We start from the raw sequence: 23,671 nt of genomic DNA on the forward strand, positions 1-23,671 counted from the left end.
TTCCTGCTGGTACAGGTGAAGTTATGGAGGATGTGGTATTCTGCCCACACATTGATCAGCACCTGGGCGTGCTCCAGAGACCAGGAGGCAGCTCTTGGAACATGCTCCATGGTCAGCACTGGTGATCAGTACAGATCATAGGAGAACAAACTGCTCAGTGTAGGTTGCTAGTACCTATGGCAATGGGGGAATCAGGGACCTCTCCACCTTTGGGTAAACGTCAGGTAGCAAAGTGATCAGTGCATTGGGAGAATGGCCCTAAAGGACTATCAGTCCCTGTGACCTGGTACACACTCCTTGCCCCCATCCATACTGTACTTTAGAAGGGATACAGGGCCATGCCAAGGCAGAGGGGTGTACATACCCACACCCCTTATGCACGCTAGCTTTTGTTCACTGGACTATCCTTCAGATGTACTTCAGATGAGGACAGTAGGAGGGCTATGGCACAACAATGCATGTGTGACCACGTACACTCGCGAGTGTAGACACACTCTTAGTGGGAAGTAATTGGTCCATATTCACTGTCCATCTGCCTCAGGGTAAAACCACATCTTATGGCCAAAAGTTAAATGAAACAAATGGGTTTTCACAAAGAACTCCCACAACTTTCTGCAACCAGTGATTGTGATCATGTGTGTCAGAGAGACCTTTCCCTTTTCTTATCCAGCGTCTATCTTTCCCAGAAGTAATCATCTTCTCTTGTATCCAGTCCTATTCCCCTAAGGCAAAGGCCCTCTACAATCTATCCAAAAAGAACACACACCTGTCCTGCTCCAGCTCTTCCCTGAACTCTGTGGACTTCCATCTAAGTCCTCTGTCTTCACTTTAGGGGAATCATGCAGGTGCATTTAATGGGAGGCAGAATGGGGGGGCTAAACCAGCCCAAAATGTATTAGTTAATTGCTGATAAACAGCCAGCAGCAAAGAACAAAAAGACACGAACCATTGTTATTATGTGGCTCCCTCATAAACATCAGTTATAGCTATGCTTGTTACAGATTTCTTAAGGACTGATGGAGTTTATAAACACACACAGAATCCAGAAAATGTTTCCAATCAAACTAATAATTCCAATTAAGTCAAATTTTGAGTCTGCACTGATTTAGAATGATAGAAATGTAAATGTAGGGCTAGGAGGAACCTCAAGAAGTCTCAAATCCATCCCCTTGAGCTCAGGCAGGACCAAGTAAACCTAGACTATCCCTGACAGGTGTATGTCCAACCTGTTCTTAAAAACCTCCAATGATGGGGATCCCAAAAACTCCCATTGAAGCCTATTCCAGGTGTACTTATTATTGTGTTGTAAATGTGCGGTATGATACAAAGGGGAATACATGGACCACAATTGCCTCTGTGGCAGCTCCCCCCTTGACACTACGGTTTGGTAGAAATTTCCTCCAGCCATATGGGATTAGTTCAAAAAGATAAGAACCTTGGGTTATACTATGTCTTCTGTGTAGCCCCTGTTTGGGAACCCAGGGATAGCCACAGCTGGGGATATCCCTGGTAGCCTGACTCCTCCGATGGAGGGTAGATAGCACTGTTAGTCAGAGCCTCCTGTAAATTCCAGAGGCTCTGCCAGGTATGGCAGCAGACTACATAGCCTCTTCTATGAATGGGGCAAATCCGACCCCATGCCAATGGGATAGTCTGAGGAGGATCTCTGCAAGGTAACACTCATAGACACTCTACCCAAGAGTCTCCTTCTATGGGTTTTTCCACAAAGGGATTGTCTGGGCCACAGTATGAAAAATTGCTCTTGAAAAACTGGAGTAAGTATGTAGCATGAATAAAACATCACATCAAACACTTATTTGGGGGGAAAAATACTCACCTCTGCTAGTTCCACACTGATGCCTTCTGTAGATTCAATTAATCACAGAGAAATTAGCATGGTAAATAAAAAAGGATGAGAATGGAATACTGAAAACACTTAGAATCATAGAATATCAGGGTTGGAAGGGACCCCAGAAGGTCATCTAGTCCAACCCCCTGCTCGAAGCAGGACCAATTCCCAGTTAAACCATCCCAGCCAGGGCTTTGTCAAGCCTGACCTTAAAAACCTCTAAGGAAGGAGATTCTACCACCTCCCTAGGTAACGCATTCCAGGGTTTCACCACCCTCTTAGTGAAAAAGTTTTTCCTAATATCCAATCTAAACCTCCCCCACTGCAACTTGAGACCATTACTCTTCGTTCTGTCATCTGCTACCATTGAGAACAGTCTAGAGCCATCCTCTTTGGAACCCCCTTTCAGGTAGTTGAAAGCAGCTATCAAATCCCTCCTCATTCTTCTCTTCTGCAGGCTAAACAATCCCAGCTTCCTCAGCCTCTCCTCATAAGTCATGTGTTCCAGTCCCCTAATCATTTTTGTTGCCCTTCGCTGGACTCTCTCCAATTTATCCTCATCCTTCTTGTAGTGTGGGGCCCAAAACTGGACACAGTACTCCAGATGAGGCCTCACCAATGTTGAATAGAGGGGAACGATCACGTCCCTCGATCTGCTCGCTATGCCCCTACTTATACATCCCAAAATGCCATTGGCCTTCTTGGCAACAAGGGCACACTGCTGATTCATATCCAGCTTCTCGTCCACTGTCACCCCTAGGTCCTTTTCCGCAGAACTGCTGCCTAGCCATTTGGTCCCTAGTCTGTAGCTGTGCATTGGGTTCTTCCGTCCTAAGTGCAGGACCCTGCACTTATCCTTATTGAACCTCATCAGATTTCTTTTGGTCCAATCCTCCAATTTGTCTAGGTCCTTCTGTATCCCATCCCTCCCCTCTAGCGTATCTACCACTCCTCCCAGTTTGAGCGGGGGGTTGGACTAGATGACCTCCTGAGGTCCCTTCCAACCCTGATATTGTGAGAGTTTAGTATTTAAAGGCATGGGATCTGCTCTTAAATTAAACTGAAGTGAAGGGGAATTCACATCTTTGTTAAAAATGACAGTACCTGTTGTCAATGAGGCTTGTGATAAAGCATCTTGGAAATATTTTCCTTCGTCAGAAGCTGCATATTTGAAAAAATTATTCTGATAGAACAACTGCTTTTTTCAATTTCATTATTCACTCAGGATTAGTTCAAATAGATAGGATTCACTGAATACAAACCTTGCACATAAAACACAGCAGTAGGTAGAAATAAGAGTTCAGCTACAATATACTTGGTAGCTTTTTACAATTTGATGATGAGAGAGCTTAGGCTTTAAATCGAAGTGCTGTGATTTTGTTAAATTTTACTCTTCTGTATCATAATTAGCACCACAATACTAGAACTCATTCAGATTTCATTTTAGAGGAAAACAAACCTTTAATTTCCTTTTCCCGTAAGTTAACTGTTTTGTGTAACACAACATTTCCTTGCAAACAGTATTTTTCCATAAGCAGACTATTAAATATGAAGACTGAAATTTTCAAAAAAGTACCCACTGATTTTTTGGGGGGCGGGGGGGTCAACCTGGGAGGCTGGCAGGTTCAGCACCTCTGAGTATTCTAAACTGAGCACCCAAAATTTGGGAATCCAGAATTAATGGCCACTTTTGAAAATTTGGACCTAAATACATTACAGTTGTCTAGATTTGAACAGGGGGATCACTATCTATTGAAAATAACACAATCTGATGACACCGTTTACCCTTTTTATCTATCTAGTCAAAGGCATTTCCTCACTTTATACATAGGAATCTACAGAATGCCAGGAGGGCCTATTCCAGTGGTTCTCAAACTTTTGGTGACCCCTTTCACATAGCAAGCCTCTGAGTGTGACCCCCCCCTTATAAATTAAAAACACGTTTTTATATATTTAACACCATTATAAATGCTGGAGGCAAAGTGGGGTTTATGGTGGAGACTGACAGCTCACGACTCCCCCCCATGTAATAACCTTGCAACCCCCTGAAGGGTCCCAACCCTCAGTTTGAGAACCGTTGGTCTACTCTGTCTCTTTCTTTCCAGAATATAGTGAACCATTTAGCTGTTGTATATGATGCACAGCTGTTTGAGGTAGGGAATAATACAACACACAGTAAACAGATGTTACATAATAGCTGCATCTCACAGATGGACAGTGAGAACTTCTTGTACCCAAGGTCTGACAATACCTCACATCATTCTTGGCATGTACTTGACCTCATCAGATACACCACAGAAGAGTCTGGCTTTCAGAAAGGAATCTGTGTCAGGACTTTTCATTTACGTAATATTTAAGATACAATCTGCGAGTAAACAGAATAAAATTCTAAGGCCACTAGACGGCTGAAATGGATGAAACCTGTTGTTGGCCTTTTGTTGTAAAACTCTGAAGAAATAAAAACATAGTAGAAAAATAAAATGCTTTGAAACATGTGGTTTACAGATTAAATTATGTTACTGATAAATCAAATATCAATCCCAGCCCAACTGTAGCATAATTCATGGCATAAATATTACATTTAGTAGAATCATTTCATCTGGCACAAGCTTTAACTTCCCACAACCCAGAAAGACAATCAGAGAGAAATGGAAATCCTCAAAATTGCAGCTTTAGAAGCCCATTACTATGGACCCAGCATTTGCATATTTTCACTCATGAAAATGGGATATGTATAACTCCATTTTGGGTATTTTCAGCATCTCTCTTTCTGTATGGATGCACTCTGATACCAATATAATGTTCTATTTGATAAGTAAGAGGTGTCACATAGTGCTTCCGGGTAGCAATAATATAATTCTGTTTATATATTGCTCCTTGAATGAAAAAGAACTAAGGGATTATACAGTAGGGGAAAAGAAAAACAGACAAAACAACAACAGTAATGTATCCTGTTTATGTACCTTGCATAATATTATATTTACCACAAATAAAGCTTTATAGTATGGTCACAGTCACTATACATTTTTTGAATGATGAAAAACATAAGAGAATACAGAAACTGACCTTTTAGTGCCAAACATAATGGTGGATGGTTTGCTTCACATTTATGAGAGTTCTGCACTAGACTGTTCTAGTTGATCTGGTCAAAAAAAGAAAAGAGAGACATTTTCAGACTAAGACATTTAGGAGATGGATGTAAATGTCCTGAAGAATGTCTTTACTATTAAACATCTTTCACCATAACTCATAAGAGACCATTCAGAAGTGTCACAGAAATAAGCAAATATGTGCAACCAAATATACGCTGATGTAGATCCGAAACCTGAGATTTTTAGCCAATCTTCCCCAAGGCAAAGCAGCCATTGATATCAATGACTGCTTCCTTAATTGGACCTTACTTAAGCAAACTGAGGAGGGACTTCAAGGATTGATCTCTAAACAATAAAAGACAAAACCTTTTTTATAAAAACTGAAAATGCTGAAAAATGACGTTCATGGTACTAAAATAGTCCCACCCCTCAAGTTTGCAGCTCATGGCAAAAAGACACAGCCTACAAAAGAGTTATACTTTAGGTTTGGTTGATTTTTCTGTGTAAAAGAAAGCAATGAGAAGATGCTCAGCAATAAGCAATCTTAATAATGGTGATTAAATTATTTTTGACTGATGGGAAGGTTTTAGCTATAAACTCCATCCTAATTTCAAAGCTTGAGGGTATTTCACATTAGTACAACCAACTCCAAGTCATTCCAGGTAAAATGTCTTGTTCTCTCCAACTGAGGAAGCAGTGATTGTTAAAACTGTATGTTTCATTGTGCTGGATTTGGGCAGTGGCATGTTTGTCTCAATTTATCCAGTGCTCTTGCAGCATATCTGGTTTTGTCAGCATGGCTACCCCACTTTTAAAGCTGCAAAGGGGAAGATGGAGGGGATCTTTCCCCACTTTCTCATGCTTGTTTTCTTACAGAATCAGCAGACGGCACCTGGACAAGCGGCACAAATGTAATCAACCTGTGCAATTTCTCTGCCTATGCAATCACTCTCCCTGGCACTGAGTGGTGTCAGGGTGCCTGGAGTTCTGGATTGAGATTTTTAAAAAAAACACATGACTGAAGTTAAGCTCCTTGTCTGGGAATTTCAAAGAAGTTGGTGACCAGCTCTTGTTGAAGATCAATGGGTGTCGTGCACCTGACTATATTTTAGGCACTTTAGCAAATCACATGCCTAATTCCTTATTTAGTCACCTAAATAAAAGTGCCCTGGTATTCATTACTTGGCACTTCTGAAAATTAGACCACTTAGGCTCCTAATTCCCTATTCAGCCACCTGCCTTTAGATATGCATTAAAATAAAATTTTTAAAAAATTGGACTGGGATTTTTTTCATTCTTAAATAGTACCAGAGTGAGCAGGACTCATGAGCCTTAGGTAAAATTTTCAAAAGTGCCTAAATCATTTAGGAGCCTAAGTTTTACTGAAAGTCAATGGAATCTTAGGTACTTTTGAAGGAGCAGTTATCTGTATTTATTAGATTGTGAACTCTTTATGGCAGGGCCTAGGGCTGTCTTTGAGTTTGTAGAGCACTTAAACACAACAGGGCCCCAATCCTATCCTGGAGCCTCTGGGATATACATAATAATGCTATAAATGATGTGGTATTGTCATTTCTCAGGAAGAGGATATGCTACTTGGGGAAGCTGCATAAGCTTAAACCTGCTGAGTACCTGAGGCATTCTCCCCTGGTGGGTGAGAAATTAGTGCAAATTCAAAGAGGGTAGGACACTGCCTCTCAAATAGCACCTACCCCATCTTTGCAAGCAACATTCCCTCTGTGCTCCTCTTTCCTGGCAGCACAGCTTCCTCCCTTTTTTGGAAACTACTACTTCTTATGTAAATATAGTTTATCACAAGAGGCATAGAAGAAAAAAAAACCCCACCACATTTTGATAATTTTTTCCAAGTTTTAACCAAACTGCCCAGTGAGGATATAGAGGGGTAGAATATTGAGGGGTAAGCCTTTTCCTCTTCTTCCAGTTGTCTACTCAGAGTAGCACTGATTTAATTAAATATGTTACTTTTACACCAATATAGTGCAAAAGGCTGAAGCTCTTATTTCCATTAAAACCAGATTTATTTTGAGTTAGCTTAACTCACTTTAAGAACAGGTTTAAGCTAAATCAAAATAAGCTTCCACACAGGGAGTTGGCCTAGAGTGAGACTCCTTTTCATTAAGAAAGGGTTTCTCTATAGAGGCGACTGTGCCCAGAGGGTGGCAGAAAATAAAACATTTAGACAGGAATACAGAGAATGACAACGAGAATAAAGGAAAAGAAGTGCATGGAGGACGATGACTTGAATTTGCTGACATAACTAAAGCAGGGTGGATTAATGAGACCATATGAGTGCTGATCACTGACACATACAGGTTTTTTAAAAAGAATGGGGCTCAGACTCAGGGTTAAGCCCAAACCCCACTTTCATCTACACACAAATCTTTCAGACTTGGGCTCGGACCTAGGACCCTACACGGGCGTATGGTCTGATCCCAAATCAAGCTGGAACCCAGGGTTTGAGCCCTACTGCTTCGCAGTATAGATACAACTCCCCCAACCCCCTGCCTCCGACAGGACTGGCTGGCAGGGCAACCTTGCCCCATTCATCCCTCCATTCCAACCAGCTCCCCTGTGGAGGCCTCCACCACCCTACGCCAGCACCAAGTGCACAGCAAACAGGGAAAGGAGAACGAGGGCCAGGAGACATGCAATGGTAGATGGTTTCTGTCATGTACAGGGCTTCACTGTGTGCACTTGTTCATTCATTTAAAAAAATGTATATTTTTTAAGATTCTGTTGTTACAGGTGTACTGGTGTGGTAACTGCAGCTGGCCTGCCTGCCAATGGGTGAATATTGTTCTTTTCAAATACATGTTTATAAACGAAGCTTTTTTATTTCATCAACAAAGTTTATTGTGTCACTGCATCAAATTATATTCAATGTGTATTTAAAATAACAGAGGTAAACAAATGATCGGGGACAATTAGGAATTAGTATGCAAACACTATTCTTCAATACATATAGCTTCTTCGGCTATCCTTCAATGCGAGGATGATGTCTGCCAAGGGGGTTCATAGCTGAGTTTTTAAGTGGCTGAGGAGCCCAATTCTTGCCCTGCAGTGTCAGGTGCCTTTGGCGGGTCAGAAAATGCCACCGAAATGTTCAACAGTGCATCATGGAAGCTCTGCCCATTTCCTGACACAGGAGTAAAAGCACAAGCAAGAGGTTTTCAAAAGTTGCCTCTGCCATGTTACTGGCTCCAGTAACTGGGTGCACACAAACAGAAAAGACTGCTTGGCGTTGCATTGGTGGGCTGTTTTAATTTCCTGTAATGTGCAGAGTGCAGAGTCAAGTTTTCCCACAATGCAACAGGAGGGTGCTAGAGAGCCTGGGATATGGCTGGTTTGACTCGGGTTTGCATGCTGCAGCGTGTACTCCAGAGGCCCAGATTCGAGACCATGTTAGGAAATTCTTAACATAGGATTAACAATCAGTGTAGATGCTCAAGCCCTGGGTTCTCTAACCCAGAATCAGCTGAGTCGAGTCCCACTAAACCTGGGGTTACATTGCAGTATAGACATACCCTCATATTAATGTCTTTTAAAAAATGAAAATGAGTTGATAGGGATGAGACAATGGATAAAATGTACTTGCACTTCAAGCCAGTTTTTGACACAGTGCTGCATTAAAAGACTGATGTGGCATATATGGTTAAGTATCATGCTTATGGTGAAATTCAGAAGTGGATGAAAGCCTGACTTAGCAATTGATTATTTACTCATATTATCTCTAAAAACAGCCTGGTTAGAAAGGAAGCAATAAGTGGAGTGTCAAAGGGACTAGAATAAAGCCCAGTTTCATTCATATTTCCCAACAATTGTCCAGTGGAGTCAATATCATGCTAGGTACACAATTAAATTATTATTATATTTAGCTTACAGTCCTCGTCCCATTGTTTCATTAACAATACAAAATGGCCCTTCTCATAAGCACCTTATCCATGCAAATATGTAAAGTGTATAAAACATGAATAAAAATACACACAACATATAAAATAAAAATATTGTACATGCAGTCAGATGTAACAGTCATATGACTTTAAAGTCATAATTTTATTATACTGAGGGCAGGCCCCGTACATTGTTGAGTATTTCTGCACCCAGTTAAATCACACAACCTCCACTTATGAAAATGGGGCATAGGAATTTTTGATTATTTTACCCAATGCACAGTAAAAGCTGTGTTATCTGGCACTTTACCAACCAGAAAGCTCTAGAAACCAATATTTTGGGTATAGGGCACGGGCTCTTGGAGGGAGCTTGGGGCAGTGGGTTGGGATGCAGGAGGGGTTTCAGGGTGTCTGATCCGGGCAGCGCTCACCTCGGGAGGCTCCCTGCAAGTGGTGACATGTCCCTGCTGCTCCTAGCCAAAGGAATGGCCGGGGGGCGGGGCTCTGTTAGCTGCCTCTGCCCTGCCCCAATCACTGGCTCCGCAGCTACCATTGGCTGGGGACCCATGGCCAACGTGAGCTGCGGGGGGGGCAGCACTTGCAGGCGGGGGCAGCACGCAAAACCGCCTAGCTGCGCCTCCGCCTAAGAGTAGCACAGACACGTCACCACTTGCGGGGAGCCGTCCAAGGTGGGCACCGCCCGGATCTGGCACCTCAAAACCCCTCCCAAACTCCAATCCCCTGCTCCGAACCCCCTTCCCCATCCAAACTCCCTCCCACAGTCTGCGCTCCGCACCTCCTCCCATGCCCCCACCCCCAGCCTTGAGCCCCCTCTTGCACCCGAACGGCCTCCCTCTTAGTTAACCAAAATTCTTGACATACCAGCACACCCATATTCCCCCAACATGACGATAACAAAGCTTCTACTGTATTTTCAAGTTCAGTGTAGTTTGTAATGTGGTGGAATTAAACCTGTAACCAAATTAGGAGTGGGCAAGAAACATTTTCTGGTTCTTAGAAAAACCCAATCTGAAACACCCAGCATCACCACCAGGAGTTCCAAAACTATAGGAATGAGAAAAGTCAAAATGAAAGAGCAAGACCAAGATCGACCAAAAAGACCCCCAATAAAATCCTCCAGATAAACTTAAAACAATAGTAAAAATAGAAGCTATTCTTGTTTGCACTGTTGCAGCACCTACGAGCCTCAATCACGGACCAGTGACACCTTGTGGTTCTCAGTGCTTTTTCTCCAATCACCTGCTTGGAAGGAGATCTTGCCTCTCTCAATCAATGACATACTGAAAGGACTTATAGCTATGTTGAGATATAATACAGAAAGTTTTTTTTTTTAAGTGCCTCTGACATATGAAAGACTTCACTTTCCCTTCCAATCGTAATAGGCTAATTTCTCCAGAGCTACTTCTCACTTGGTCTGAACTATGCAAACCACCAGTGGCAAATAGATAGTAAGCAGGTAGCAAATAGAATACCAGTGTGTTGGAATTCAAAGATCTCCAGGTTCAATGGCATCTGAAGTTGCACCCAAGTTCTTGAGTACCATACGATAATGTAAAGAAGTCAGAAACAAAGTAAGTTGTAAATTGCCATACAGTAAGTTTAGAATGTTTATATAGACATACAGTATGCCTTTCTGGAAGATGTGCTTTAGCCAAACACAAGTTATGTTTTAGCCAGACACAAGTTATTGGGCTCAACAGAGCGGTAAGTGGGTGACATTTATTGGCCTGTGATATACAGGAGATCAAAGTAAATGATTTAGTGGTCCCTCTTGGCCTTAAAAAAAAAATTCTATGAATTATCTACACAGATATATGGTTTAAACTGAAAATAATATATTATTTCTATTAAGTGAAAATGAAGTTGTGAGATTATACTTAAACTCTTTGAATCAGTAATGTTTAGATTTCAGAATTAAAAGACGCATCCTTCTTGCCTGATTTACTTATTTATAAAGCCTACCACCAAATTTACTTATATTTGCAATGAAATTACTCTCCCTCTCACATAAAAAAAGTTTTACCTTGGCAAGCGAGGTTTCTTAGAGATATTCTGGTGACTCTACTGTAATGGTTCTTTAAATAATTAAGCAACTAAACCATGTGAAAATTAACACATCAATAAAATTAAGTACTTTGCAAATGGAGACAAAGGAAATACAATAATAAAAGGTAAATTCTGATTTACGCGAACTATGACTAAATACATCAACAGAAATTGTCATACTTTGAAATAAACCAGGAGAAATACCATCTGTTGTTGTTCCAAATGTCAGTCCTGTAGTAAGAATGAATAAATAATTCACCTTCTTAGCATAAATAACTAGACCTGCCAAGATTATGGCCACGGGGAAGTATACACGTTCATTCTAATTTTTATTTTTTTGTAATTTTTGCCTTCTATTATCAAGAACTATTTTTGCCACAGAGCTCCTTTGCTATCTGAAATAGAAATACTATAGGACTCTCTTTGTAAGTTATTTATATTTGATGCATTTGATTTTGGTGAACATTTCATCTGTCAACAGTCCTTTACAGCAGCTACTTTTAACAGTTTCCAAGGATCTAACATTGCTTATTAGGATTATGTTTGTAAGCCAATTAATTTAAACCTTCTTACACTGTAATTGTATTTTATTAATTTGTTACATGATCTTCATTTTAACATACAGTTCACTATGGCAGCTTCATTCTGTCCCCTGCAAGACACAATCGGGCTTCCTGGAGTATTCATTCTGAGACAGACAAACATTCATAGATTTCAAGAAGGGACCACAGTGATCATCTAATCTGACCTCCTGTATAACACAAGCCATAGAACTTCCCCAAAATAATTCCTAGAATTTTAGAAACAAAATATTGATTTTAAAATTGTAAGTGATGGAGAATACATCACAACCGTTGGTAATTTGTACCAATGGTTAATTACCCTCACTTAAAACTTTACACCATATTTCCAGTCTGAATTTGTCTAGCTTCAACTTCCAGCCATTAGATTGTGTTATACCTTCCTCTGCTAGACTAAAGAGCCTATTAAATATTTATTCCCCTTCTGCCAAAAATCAAGACGGACTTGTAGGGACAGAAGGCATGAAATCAGGATGTGTAAGAACAGAGCATATGGTTTCTTAAAGATGAAGAAACTGATGTTACTTTGGACAGACAGCCTGACATCTCAGGGTATAAGAAGGAAAGTGAGGATGTTAAAGCCTAGAGAAGCTTTAATAGACTGTTTACAGGCTCAACTCAATCCGTTCAGAAGAAGATCCTGAAAGTCAGATATTGTTCAATTATTATAAAAAAGGAACCAACAGGTCATTTGGCAATTTTTATTGGTTGTCCCTCAAGCAAATATAGCTTAATGAAATCAAAGTATAGAAAGCAGAGCTTCACACCGGCAGAACTAATTGTAAGTTGCTTAAGCTCCCCAATGCCAGATTTCTATGCACCTCCTCTGCTAATGCTACAGATGAAATATGCCTCGCAGTTGTAGAGGAGTGCAGAAGTTGAAAATAATTTGATAGGAAAAAACAGGAGAGATGAAACACCACATGGCACCATTCAGGAAAAGGCAGATCACATGCTACTTTCTCTTTACCCCTCCTGAGCTGCAGTCAGATATTTACTGGAGCACCTGAACACTGCACTTCAGTATTAGAGTTCTTTCTCCTCCCTGGATAAGAGTCAGCTAAAACTGATGAACTAAAATCCAGGAACTAGATAACAGAATGACTGATGTAGAACAGAGGTTCTAGACAGCAAATAAGCCTAGGAGGTTGAAGAAACAGAAGGTAATTTTGGTGTGGACTGATTAGAGTGGAGCAACACAAGTATTAGAAAAAAGAAAAGGAGTACTTGTGGCACCTTAGAGACTAACAAATTTATTTGAGCATAAACTTTCATGAGCTACAGCTCACTTCATTGGATGAATCCAATGAAGTGAGCTGTAGCTCACCAAAGCTTATGCTCAAATAAATTTATTAGTCTCTAAGGTGCCACAAGTCCTCCTTTTCTTTTTGAGATTACAAACTAACACGGCTGCTACTCTGAAACAAGTATTAGGCCCAAGAGGAGAAAATTCTAGTATGCAAAGTAGGAGAGGTCAAGCACAGAAGCAGATGCATTAGCTATTATGACAAGGCAAGTGTTGGATTTTTGAAGTGTTTTGCTCCACAGAAACTTCAGAAAACAGCCAATAGCAGACTCATCTAAGACCAAATTGTTATGTTTCATGTTTTCTGGTTTTAACCAAACAAAATGATACCTACATGTATTTTAGCCATTCTAGTAATTACCCCATATCTATAATTATTCCAAAACTGTCACACATTGTACAATGGCATAATTCAACTTTTTTCCAAATGTCATTTTTTCTATTAAAAGAGAAATTCAGTCATTTCCACAAGACCTATTTTGTAATAGTCAAAAGGATATAATAAATGAATGGGAGTTATATTAATTCCATAAAATATGAAGAATATCCAGGTTTAGTCATTAGCCTTCTGAAGCAGCTGGCCCAGTATACTGTAATGCAAAATTTCCTGACTACATTACAAAATGTCTTTTTGCAGAGATTTCCCTTTTTAATAGCCTTCCCTTTGTTATTAACTAGCTTGTCTAGCCACTTACCCTTTTAAAAATATATTTAATGGTGTAAAGGATCTAATTTGTAGACTCTAGCTGTTGTTCCATTGACATTTATTTAATGATGGGATCATCTGTTTACTCTGTCTCATCTTCTGGAGGATTCAGGAATACCTAATAAAAATGCTGGAGTAAAATGTTCATAGTATCCTATCTTTAAGGGGACAATACAGCTATATTAGGATTCATGTCTGCCATTTTTTCCAAAAGTGGCCATGTCTAAGAGTGGAAACCTACTAAACAGTACAATCTTCATCTACAGACTGAATTAGCACCGTGTGCAGCCTATGGCAGCCAAGACTTAAGCTAGAACCCTGGGGGGGTCTATGGACAATACAGTGTATCACAGTTTCAGGGTAACTGTTTCCATGGTCCCTCAAGTGCACCCACTTAAGGTTTCAGGCTCCCAGCTGTCACTGGTTTCAGAGTGGTAGCTGTGTTAGTCTATATCAGCAAAAAGAATGAGGAATACTTGTGGCACAGAAGTGGGCTTTAGCCCATGAAAGCTTATGCTCAAATACATTTGTTAGTCTCTAAGGTCCCACAAGTACTCCTTGTTCTTCCAGCTGTCACTGTCACTTACCCTTCTCATCAGGTGTTATAAGGCTTCACAGCCCCCTGCCATACACTAATATCTCCAGCAAGTCAGTATAGCTTAAGGCCAGCCCCTTTGAACTGCTCTCTCTCTGGGGGCTATGAACAGTATATTGCCAACAGTTACAAGTTACCACACAGAGTACATTATTTTAAGGACAAAAGCATTACAGAGAAATCATTATAAAAACCAAAAACTTTCTACACACTTACTCAAACATACCAGAAATTGGGCATCAGACTTATGTGGTCTAGAACGCAAAGTCATTCCAACACTTCAGGATTGGGGCCTCTCCTTGGACAAAATGTCATGTCCATTTTCTCACTCAAAATAAAGGCCACTAGTATGTTTAAACTCCCCATGTATATATCCTCAAGTTCGTTTTTTGCCTCTTGGTCTCTGGAAAACCCAGTTTGAGTAATTATATGCAAACCACCCAACAGGGTGGTAACTCTCTGAGCTGTTTACTATCTTAGTAACTCACTTTAACCTCTGTTTTTTGTACCTGAAGGGGCTATGGTAACCCACCCTGTAGAACAGAATGCAATCATACATCAAAACACTCATAAGTGTAATACAATTGCCTTGAAAAAAACTGCATGGGGTTCCAACATCTGTTGCAAAGTGATCCTCCTCCCTTGGCCGAGTCAGTTGGAAATCTGACACGCTTCTCCAGGTTGGAAGTCACACTTCGTACATCTTTTAGTGTCTTGGAAAGATCAATAGACAACAGATTTGACTATTGTCACTTTGGCAGCTAGTAATACAGCATATCAGCAAATCTCTTCAGAAGATAAGGGTTTTGCAGAACTTACAAGAAAATATTTGGAGTCTGACCCATAGACAACTGAGGTCAGCAGATGTCTTTCAGCGGACTTAAATGAGCTCTGGATAAGGCCCAAGAAGTATAATTGCCTGGCTTAAGGCCTGTGAGGTGCTGAGCTCCTCATGTGGTCATTCCCAGCCCCTACTTTAGTCACTACTACCTTCTTGGTCCCCATCAGGGACCTCCACAGCTTTAAAAAAAAAATCACAAGCCTCTCCAGCTCAAGCTAAAGGACCAGGTCTGTAGCTCAGTTTTAACTGATTCATATCCTGTGGGGATCAGACAGAGGTAGATATGTAATATATACTGTACAGCAGGTTACAGTAGGATTGAGGATTAAATGGAATACTAATCAGTAAGCCTCACTCCTGCACCCACTAGAGTCAATAGAATTTTTGCCATTAACTTTCATTAAGAAAGGGTTTCTCTATAGAGGCGACTGTGCCCAGAGGGTGGCAGAAAATAAAACATTTAGGCAGGAATACAGAGAATGACAACGAGAATAAAGGAACAAGAAGTGCATGGAGGACGATGACTTGAATTTGCTGACAAAGAGCTGAAGCTGGGAGCAGCGCGGGGCTGAAGCTGGGAGACGCAGCACCCCCCCAAGCCAGAAGCAGTGTGGGGCTGAAGCCAGGAGCCTCAGTGTCCCCTCCCGGCACTGAAGCTGGGAGCCGTACTGGGAGTCTCCCCTGACCCGTACACAGCCCCTAGCTACCCCACTACCTGCACCCTGAGTAGTTTTCAAACATTTTGAACTGAGTCCCCCGTTTCAGTTATATTTTTTGGTTGCATCCCCCTACAGCTCAGACAGGCTGGGTGGCTGCCTGAGTGAATCAGGGGGTGGAGGTGGCGCTCCCTCCCTGGACCCTGCCGGGCAGAGCTGGCTCAAGCCCCGTCAGCCCTTGCCCCCCAGAATAGAAGTAAAACTATGCCTATGTCCAAGGGTGTCCCCCACAGTCCAGAGCCCTGCACTCACTCCTCCCCCTTTCCCCCCAGCCAGGCCTTGGCATATTTATAGCATGTTGAGAGGGGCCTCAGCAAGAAAAAGGCTGAGAACCCCTGGTATAGGTACCCATTTTTCCTCCTTAAAGGAGGACAGTCATTTTGGCATATTTGTCCTTTGTCCTCCTCATGTATCAAGAATGATGCTTAAAATTACCTCTTTTTGGCACTTTGGATTTTGTAATTTAGAAAATGATTCATAAAATCTTTAAAATAAAAACATATGCAATCCCTCCCCGAAGCCCTCTCACTCTCACTGAGGGGTAGGGCTCTGGGTTGTTCTATGAATACTCTTCCACTCTGTACTCCGGGGGGAATTCTGTGCCAAAACAATTAAAAATTCTGCACATAACACGTTAAAATTCTACAAAATTTTGTATATTTTATCAAAATAAATCATCACTCCAGTTTCAGTTGTTTTGGTAATTTATTTCAAAGTATCTGTCAGCAACTATGCCTGTAACAATACAGACCAAAAAAAAAAAGATTCGGGAATTTTTTTTTGACAAATAGATTCCTTACTAGGCATATTAATACAGAACTTCCATTTAAACTACAATACAGAAATGTATTTCCTGCACCCCTCAGAAGCAGGGCAAAGGCTTGAGGGAGTCTGGGATAATGGAGGAGCTGAGGAGGGGAGAAGCCTGGGAGTGAACCTGCAGGATTGTTGGGTATGGGTGGGAGAAGTATGGAACAGAGTTTTCAGGGGGGATTGTTAAGGAGTAGGGGAGCCTCCCCCATGCAGACCCTGGGTGACCTCTAGCCTCTCCCATTCAGCCTGGCACATCTACCCCATCCCCCTGTGTCCCTGCATCCCCCTACCTCCCTGTCCCTGCACCCCCATCCAGCGACACCCTCCCCCATTCAGCCCCTGGCTCAATGCTGTCATCCCACTAGCTCCTAAGCCCGTGCACCAGTCTGTCTCTCCTGCTAGCCTTTCTGAACCCCAGTCTGTGACCCTCCAGCAGCCAGTGTGCCCCGCTCTGTCTGTCCTGTACCTCCTCACCTGACCCCACTGTGAGGAACACAGCCTCTTTCCCCTCCCTCTCCACATGCTGGCTGCCCATTTTTATGGTGCCACAGCAGTCCCGGTGGGTGAAAGTTGTAACTGCAGCACCTCTCCTGCAGAATCTATATTCTGAGGAGGAAAAAAAACAACAAATCTGCAGGGGGACATGAATTCTGCACGTGCACAGTGGCACAGAATTTACCCAGAAGTAACTCTGCTCCTGAAAGGAAACAGACTTTTTTTGCCAGCTTAGTGGCTAGGTCTTCTCTGGCTAGGCCTTCTCTCTCTCTCCCCAGCTCAGAGTCACACTGGCTCCAGATTTCTCTCTCACTCTCCCTCCAGGCACAGCAGTCCTATTCAGACGTTGGCTCCTCTCCCCTCACCCGACCCAGGAGCCTCACTCATTGGCCCCAGCCTGCAAGGGCTTTCAGTCCCTTCTATCATGACCCTTATCTTCAACCCAGCTTGGTCTGGATCTATGGAGCTCTGGTGGCCACCATACCTGAGCTCCCTGAGATTGTTGGGCAGTGCAAGTGGGCGCCACCATACTTAAGCTCCCTACAAGGGAACTCCAAGTGTGTTACAAATAAAAAAAAACCTGGTGGCCTCTGCCACTTTTATATCACATTGGTGCACTATATTTATCACGGGAATCACCATCCCAAGAGGTTTATCAGTGACTTAAGAAAAAGAATTTGAATTCATTAAAAGTAGGATATAAGATAACTATGCATTTTGCGGCTACTGTAAGTGTGACACTGATGTTTCAATTTGAGGTAAAGGTAATGTAATATATTGCATTAAAACTGCCAAAGAGGACAAAAGTTTAAAGATTCAAAGTTGTGACAGATTTATGTTACCAATCTGCCTGAGGCATCAGGTGATCAGGCTGAGGCTGCAGGATCGTTAGGGGAGGAGATGAAGGAGCACACCAAGTGACTAAATTTTAAAGCTTTATTAATAAAACAACAGCAGTGAGTGCTGGGAATGCTCCCACGTCACTCATAGGAAGAAAGAAAGCATTAGTGCCCCAGCCCTAACCCACTTTCATACTCACACATGCATGACCCGAGGCTGGCCAAGCCTGGGTGTAACATAAGAAGAAGAGGGGGAAGGGTAGACGAGAGTTCTGTCCTGTGCACAGGCCATCTAGGGTCCGCTGTTGATCTCTGACTTGCTTCAGCTCTCGGGGTGGGGGGTGGTTAAGTCCTGGGTTCTTCTGCGGGCATTTCATTCAGGGACCTCTGTCCCCCGTGCTCTCTGTACCAGTCCAAACCAGCCTACCGAGGCTTTCTTGACTTCCCGAAAACACATCAGCTTCAGGGTTGTTATGTTCCCATTCGCTAACCTTCACATTCTCACTAGTTTTTGTAATCCCCTACCATCTTGTTCATCTTACTTCTCTTTTCTCATGGTTGGCTGGGGTTGGGTGAGATACAGATACAGCTGCAGGCTTCTGGGCTGCACAGAGTCAGTTCGAGCGCCGTGACCTTGGACTGAAGCCAGCATCTGATCTTCAGACTGAGCTGAAGTGTCGAGTTAACCCGTTCTCTTCTCTCTCCCTCTCTCTTCAGCCTCTTGCAACCTGCAAAGGAACCTTTCACTCCACACTCACACTTTTAACCCTTCCCAAAATACCTTGCAATACCTGCAACAGCATTAGCAACATACAATGCTGATTTGCCTCCCCAAGGGACCCCCCTGAAGGAGGGGGCCATTGGGTTGTGACAAAGTTTTTTCCAAAGTTCATGCTCTTTATGAGTTACTGTAGCAGAACTCACCAAAACATGTCATGTTGTTAAGCAACTACTCATCAAAGTGTGGATGACAGCAGAAGTTGATAGTTCTATTTTCACTGATTCCAAAACTCCTTAAAAGTGTATCCTGTGGACAAAGTAAATCAAAAGCACTTTGTGAAAATGGGCTAGCCCCATATTCTATTTCAAAGTGTACAGATGACCTTAAAGAGAACATTTACTATTCAAAAGAACTGGTACTTCCAACAAAGATTCCATGAAAGGCTTCCCACATATTTTAAGGTACTCCACTGTGTTACCACTATTCAATACTATTAGATTTTTTTGAAGACTGTCATGAAACTTCTCAAACAAATCGCTACCAACCTAATCGATAGGATTGATGAGTTTGGACTAAAATTATCAAATGTATCAGCATATATAGGAGACAATGTGGGTGCTAATTATTCTAAATTTAACGGTTTTCCGAAAAAAGTGACATTCTTGTTACCGATTGTTTAGCTCATGTCATACACAGTAGCACAAGAGTTGCAGTGACCAAACTAAACATTGATGTAGAAAACCTAGTTTAAAAGGTTTACAGCCATTTTAGAATTCGATCACTGAGCATTCAACAGCTTTAAAGAGTTTTGTCAATTTGCTGGGGTAATACAGTAAAATTCTACATCACGTAGTCACACGTCAGCTGTCAATTGTACTTGCTCATTGAACAACTGGCAATGTGCTGAAAAGGGCTTACAAGTTACTTTCAATCTTTGGTGGAAGATAAATGCTGTAAAGTAATATGGGGTCGTTTTGGAGATGCTAAGTTGTACTATTTCTTCTTGAACCATGCTCGAAAAACATTCACAGATAGTACTGAAGCTCTGGAGTCAAAATTGCTCACAGTAACTTCACTGTTCAAACTGATGTCCAACCTAGACAATAAACTAAAATGTAGAATAAATGAAATTTTATGGTTGTGTTTTGAACTCCAAACAGAAGAATCTCAGTGAAAGTGAATGAAGAAAGTATGAAACAAATTTTCTGCTTTTCTTTAAAATCAGTGGACTAGAAAATATTTATGAAAGATGATTCACTGAAAATAATATGCACTAAAAAATCCTGTCTTATTGGGAAAATAGCATTCTTTTAAAGAATTTACAGAAACTGTTGAAACATTCAAAACTGATAAAGTTATTGATATGGACAAATTATAAGAAGAATTTTGTATAATCAAGGAAGTCATTTTGTCTCCAGAATTTCAAGACTGCACAGTTGTTAAAAAGAAATACCTCAAGATTTTCAAAATGGCAAACTCAAGCAGAAGCAGAAACATCAAAAATCTGAAAAAAAAATAGGTTCTTACATATTTTCCATTTCATGCAGTAATGCATAACCTGAAAGGATATTTTTGTTAATGAATTATGCATGGTGAAATGAAAGTAATCAATTGAAAGTGGACACAGTGAAAGCAGAACTACAGATTTGCTACAATTTTGAAAAATACTGAGTTCAAGTACCTGCTTCCAGAATTCCTCAAGACGCTGTTATACAAGAAATAGACAATAAGTTAAGGTTCGTGCATGCTTTCTACGAAACATTATTTGGTTAACTGAGTTTTGTCCTCATTTTTAGAAGCACTAAAAAGGACTTGTCATCCTTTTTCAGTTACCCATGGTGGCCACCTGTGTTGCTACACATCACGAGAAAGAGATTTAAAATGGTCACCTAAGTGTAGCATTGTTTAAAGGAGAAAAAGATTTGCATCCTATGAAACTCTAAAAGCCAAATAGCAGGACACCAAAAAGGATGGTTTCTCTGCTAATTGAGGTCTTCATGTTTGAAAGGATGGATAATTTTGGTACATAAACAAGGTAGTGAAGTTCACAAGGGAAGTCACAAGAGCCTTACAGTTTTAATGGTTTAGGATGGGATTTTCAAAAAGCATCCAAGTGACTTAGGAGCACAAATCACTCCTAATTTTTAAATAAATATTAAAACCCATGCTTCAGGGTTTAAGCCAATCTCTAACTACTAGAGATCAGAACATGACCTAACATGGGGACAGATTATCCCATTACAGGGTTCTTATACCTTCCTCTGAAATATCGTGCACGAACCACTGTCAGAGACAGAATACTAAACTGGGTGGACCTTGGGTTGCCAGGTGTCCAGTTTTCAACTGGAACATCCAGTTGAAACATGAACTTGGCAGACGCTAAAAGTCCAGTTGACCACAGAAACCAACCTCCCCCACTGGGGAGGGGTGTGGGAAGGGCAGCAGCTGTGGCTGGAGCCACATGGAGGAGCTGCTCTCTGCTCAGCTGCTGACACCTGACAGAGAGCAGTGGCTGGCTTCCAGACCGGGCTCCAAGAGGTAGGTGCCGCTGCCCGAGGGGGGTCCTGTCCGCCTCCCTTTCTTCCCCGCCATGCCCCGATTCCCCAGCCTGTCACGATGGTGACTGACCCCTCTCCGCCCCACCGCCTTGCTCCAAGATCCGACTCCAGTGGTGCCCCGATTGCCCTGGTCCTGACCCCTTGTTATGGGAACTGACCACCACTGTGTTTCACTGTGCCCCGGCCCACTGTGCTCCGGGGACCAACACCCCCCTGCAGCATTGTGCCCTGACTGGGCAGGCAAGCAGGCTCCCCATCAGCTCCTCCCAGCCTGGTGCTGCAGGCAGCAGATGAGTCCCAGGACAGGGGGGAAGTGACCAAGGGGGGGAGTGGAGAGTGAGCGATGGAAGAAGGGGGGAGAGATGGGGCCTCAAGGGAAGAGGCCACTACAAAGTTGGCAACCCTAAATGGACCATGAGTCTGACCCTGTACGGCGATTCCTGTTTTCATCACCCACTCCTGGGAGACACCGTGCCTTCTTGGAAATTCCCTATTATGCTGGTGGGGTCAGTAATTTGCAAGAGTCTTTTGTGAGATGCAGCTTGGAAAACTAGTTAGCATATCTGCCCACAGCCTGCCCCCACTCCACGGTTTTCAGGTGGGGAGCATTTGGTGTTCTAGTTGGTAAAAGAAATGATACATGTTGAAATTTTCTCAACATTTTTACTGTTTTTTTCAAAAAGTGTCTAAAGTTCTAGTATTTTTGATCATTGGAAAATTTTAACCAGCTCTGTTTTTCTCAGAGGAAAGATGTTGCATAAAAAAGTTTCAACAAAAAGTTTTACTAAAACCTACATTTCAAAAAACTCCGACCTGCTATATCTGTTGTTTAACCCCATTCAGTCCCAAGAGCTTGGAGCTGCAGTAAAGGTAGCCTTAACATAGTCCTTGCAAGAAGGAAGAGGAAAATCTTTATTCCCTATGCTTGAGATGCCCTATCATATAACTATACATGTTCTAACACACAATGGAGTCTGGAGTATTCCAAAACAACACCGGGGTTTGGAACAGCCTAAGGGTCATTGTGGACTAGACACTGAAACAGCCAAAGTCTCAGTTTTATAAACTGGTATCAACAGTTGGGAAATCACTGCTGTAGGGAATGCACTAGAAGACTTTTCCTAACTCTAATTTTTATTCCTTTATGTTAAGCAGCACAAAGTCATTTTAGCCTTGTCTTCATAAGAAAAAACTTAGAAAGATATCAGCATTCAAACGGAAGCAGGACAACACCAGTAAGCAATAATGTTACTTTTAAAACTGTGAATGTTTTATAAACAAAGCAAAGTAAAACTCTGAGGTTAGAGAGAATGATTTGACTGTGTCACTTTACTTCTTTCAAGATACTGGGAATAACTCAGAGCACCTTAAACTAAGTAAAAGTAATCAGACACTAAACAGCCAAACCAGAGACTAACCATTGAACAAAATTCCCAGTTTAACATGAACTGATACGGTTTTATGATGTTGCTAACTAAGTATATGAAATCCACACACAATACAAGAACATTGCAGAAACAATTTTTAGCTTTTATTTTTCCTAGCACAAGGAATTAAGATGTGATGAACTAATTTTTTTTTTAAACCAATTTCAATTTATAAGCAGCTTGGAGCACCCATGTATAAACTACAAGCTCTTTTTTTTCAAGCTTTCAGAAAAGTCTATGAAACCGTACAAAGAAGAATAAAAAATTGCTTTTCCTTGCTAACTTGTGAACAGCTCCCTCTTGCCTGTTAGCAAAATGAATTATTTCAGGCTGCTGTTTCCTTGCACCCAGCAATAAAGTTAAACACTCTTGCTTTATTTATTTAGGGGTTTCTATTAATTTAGCCAGATAGCCTCCTGGAAACTGTCTTGCACAAAAACAATAAACTGATCCCCAATTTTAATAAGACAGTTAATGCAGGCCTCCTGGGCTCCACTGCCACCAAGGCCAGCTCAGATACTTCTTATTAGAAAACAATTCAACTGAAAAAATAGCACTGCCCTTTGGTAAGCCACCATTCATCATGGTAGGCAATGTATTAGCCACAATGTTAAGACAGCTTCCCAATAGGCAATTGGGACGTTATAGTAGGATTATGTATAGGGTAACATCTAGAAACAGAGAATTCTACTTTCAGGAAGTGCTTGCTTGATGAGAAGGGAAAATACACCTCTACCCCGATATAACACAACCCGATATAACAGGAATTCGGATATAACGTGGTAAAGCAGTGCTGGGGGGGCGGGCGGCTACACCCTCCGGTGGATCAAAGCAAGTTCAATATAACACAGTTTCACCTATAACACGGTAAGATTTTTTGGCTCCCGAGGACAGAGTTATATCAGGTTAGAGGTGTATATGTGGAGGAAGGAACAAAGTCTGAATGTAGCACTGTCATCTTGGGGCTCGTTCCCAAACTTCCTTCCTTTGAGTCAGAAAATTTTGTGTATCTTTGGCAATTATTAACAAGAGAACATATTTAAAGTTTGCCTGTGGGGGGGTGGGAGGGAATTCTCTATGTTAAGGTTTTGTTCTAGTTCCCATCATTGTAGTATCTGAGCCCCTCCTAGGTTAGTGGACACAGGGTACTCCCC

At 41.7% G+C, this 23,671-nt stretch overlaps 1 protein-coding gene across 4 annotated transcripts in view; it reads right to left on the reverse strand.

Moving 5' to 3' along the window:
• OXR1 (oxidation resistance 1) overlaps positions 1–23,671 on the reverse strand; it is a 471,436-nt gene that overhangs the window by 413,214 nt on the left and 34,551 nt on the right. For all 4 annotated transcript variants that reach the window (XM_073330328.2, XM_073330326.2, XM_073330327.2 and 1 more), the window contains exon 2: positions 4,916–4,991. In XM_073330328.2, the coding sequence (XP_073186429.2) occupies positions 4,916–4,932 (17 nt within the window). In that variant the 5' untranslated portion in view covers positions 4,933–4,991. The remainder of the gene's footprint in view (positions 1–4,915; positions 4,992–23,671) is intronic.

This window comes from Lepidochelys kempii, chromosome 2 (assembly GCF_965140285.1).
Source record: "Lepidochelys kempii isolate rLepKem1 chromosome 2, rLepKem1.hap1, whole genome shotgun sequence".
Taxonomy (NCBI): Eukaryota; Metazoa; Chordata; order Testudines; family Cheloniidae; genus Lepidochelys; species Lepidochelys kempii.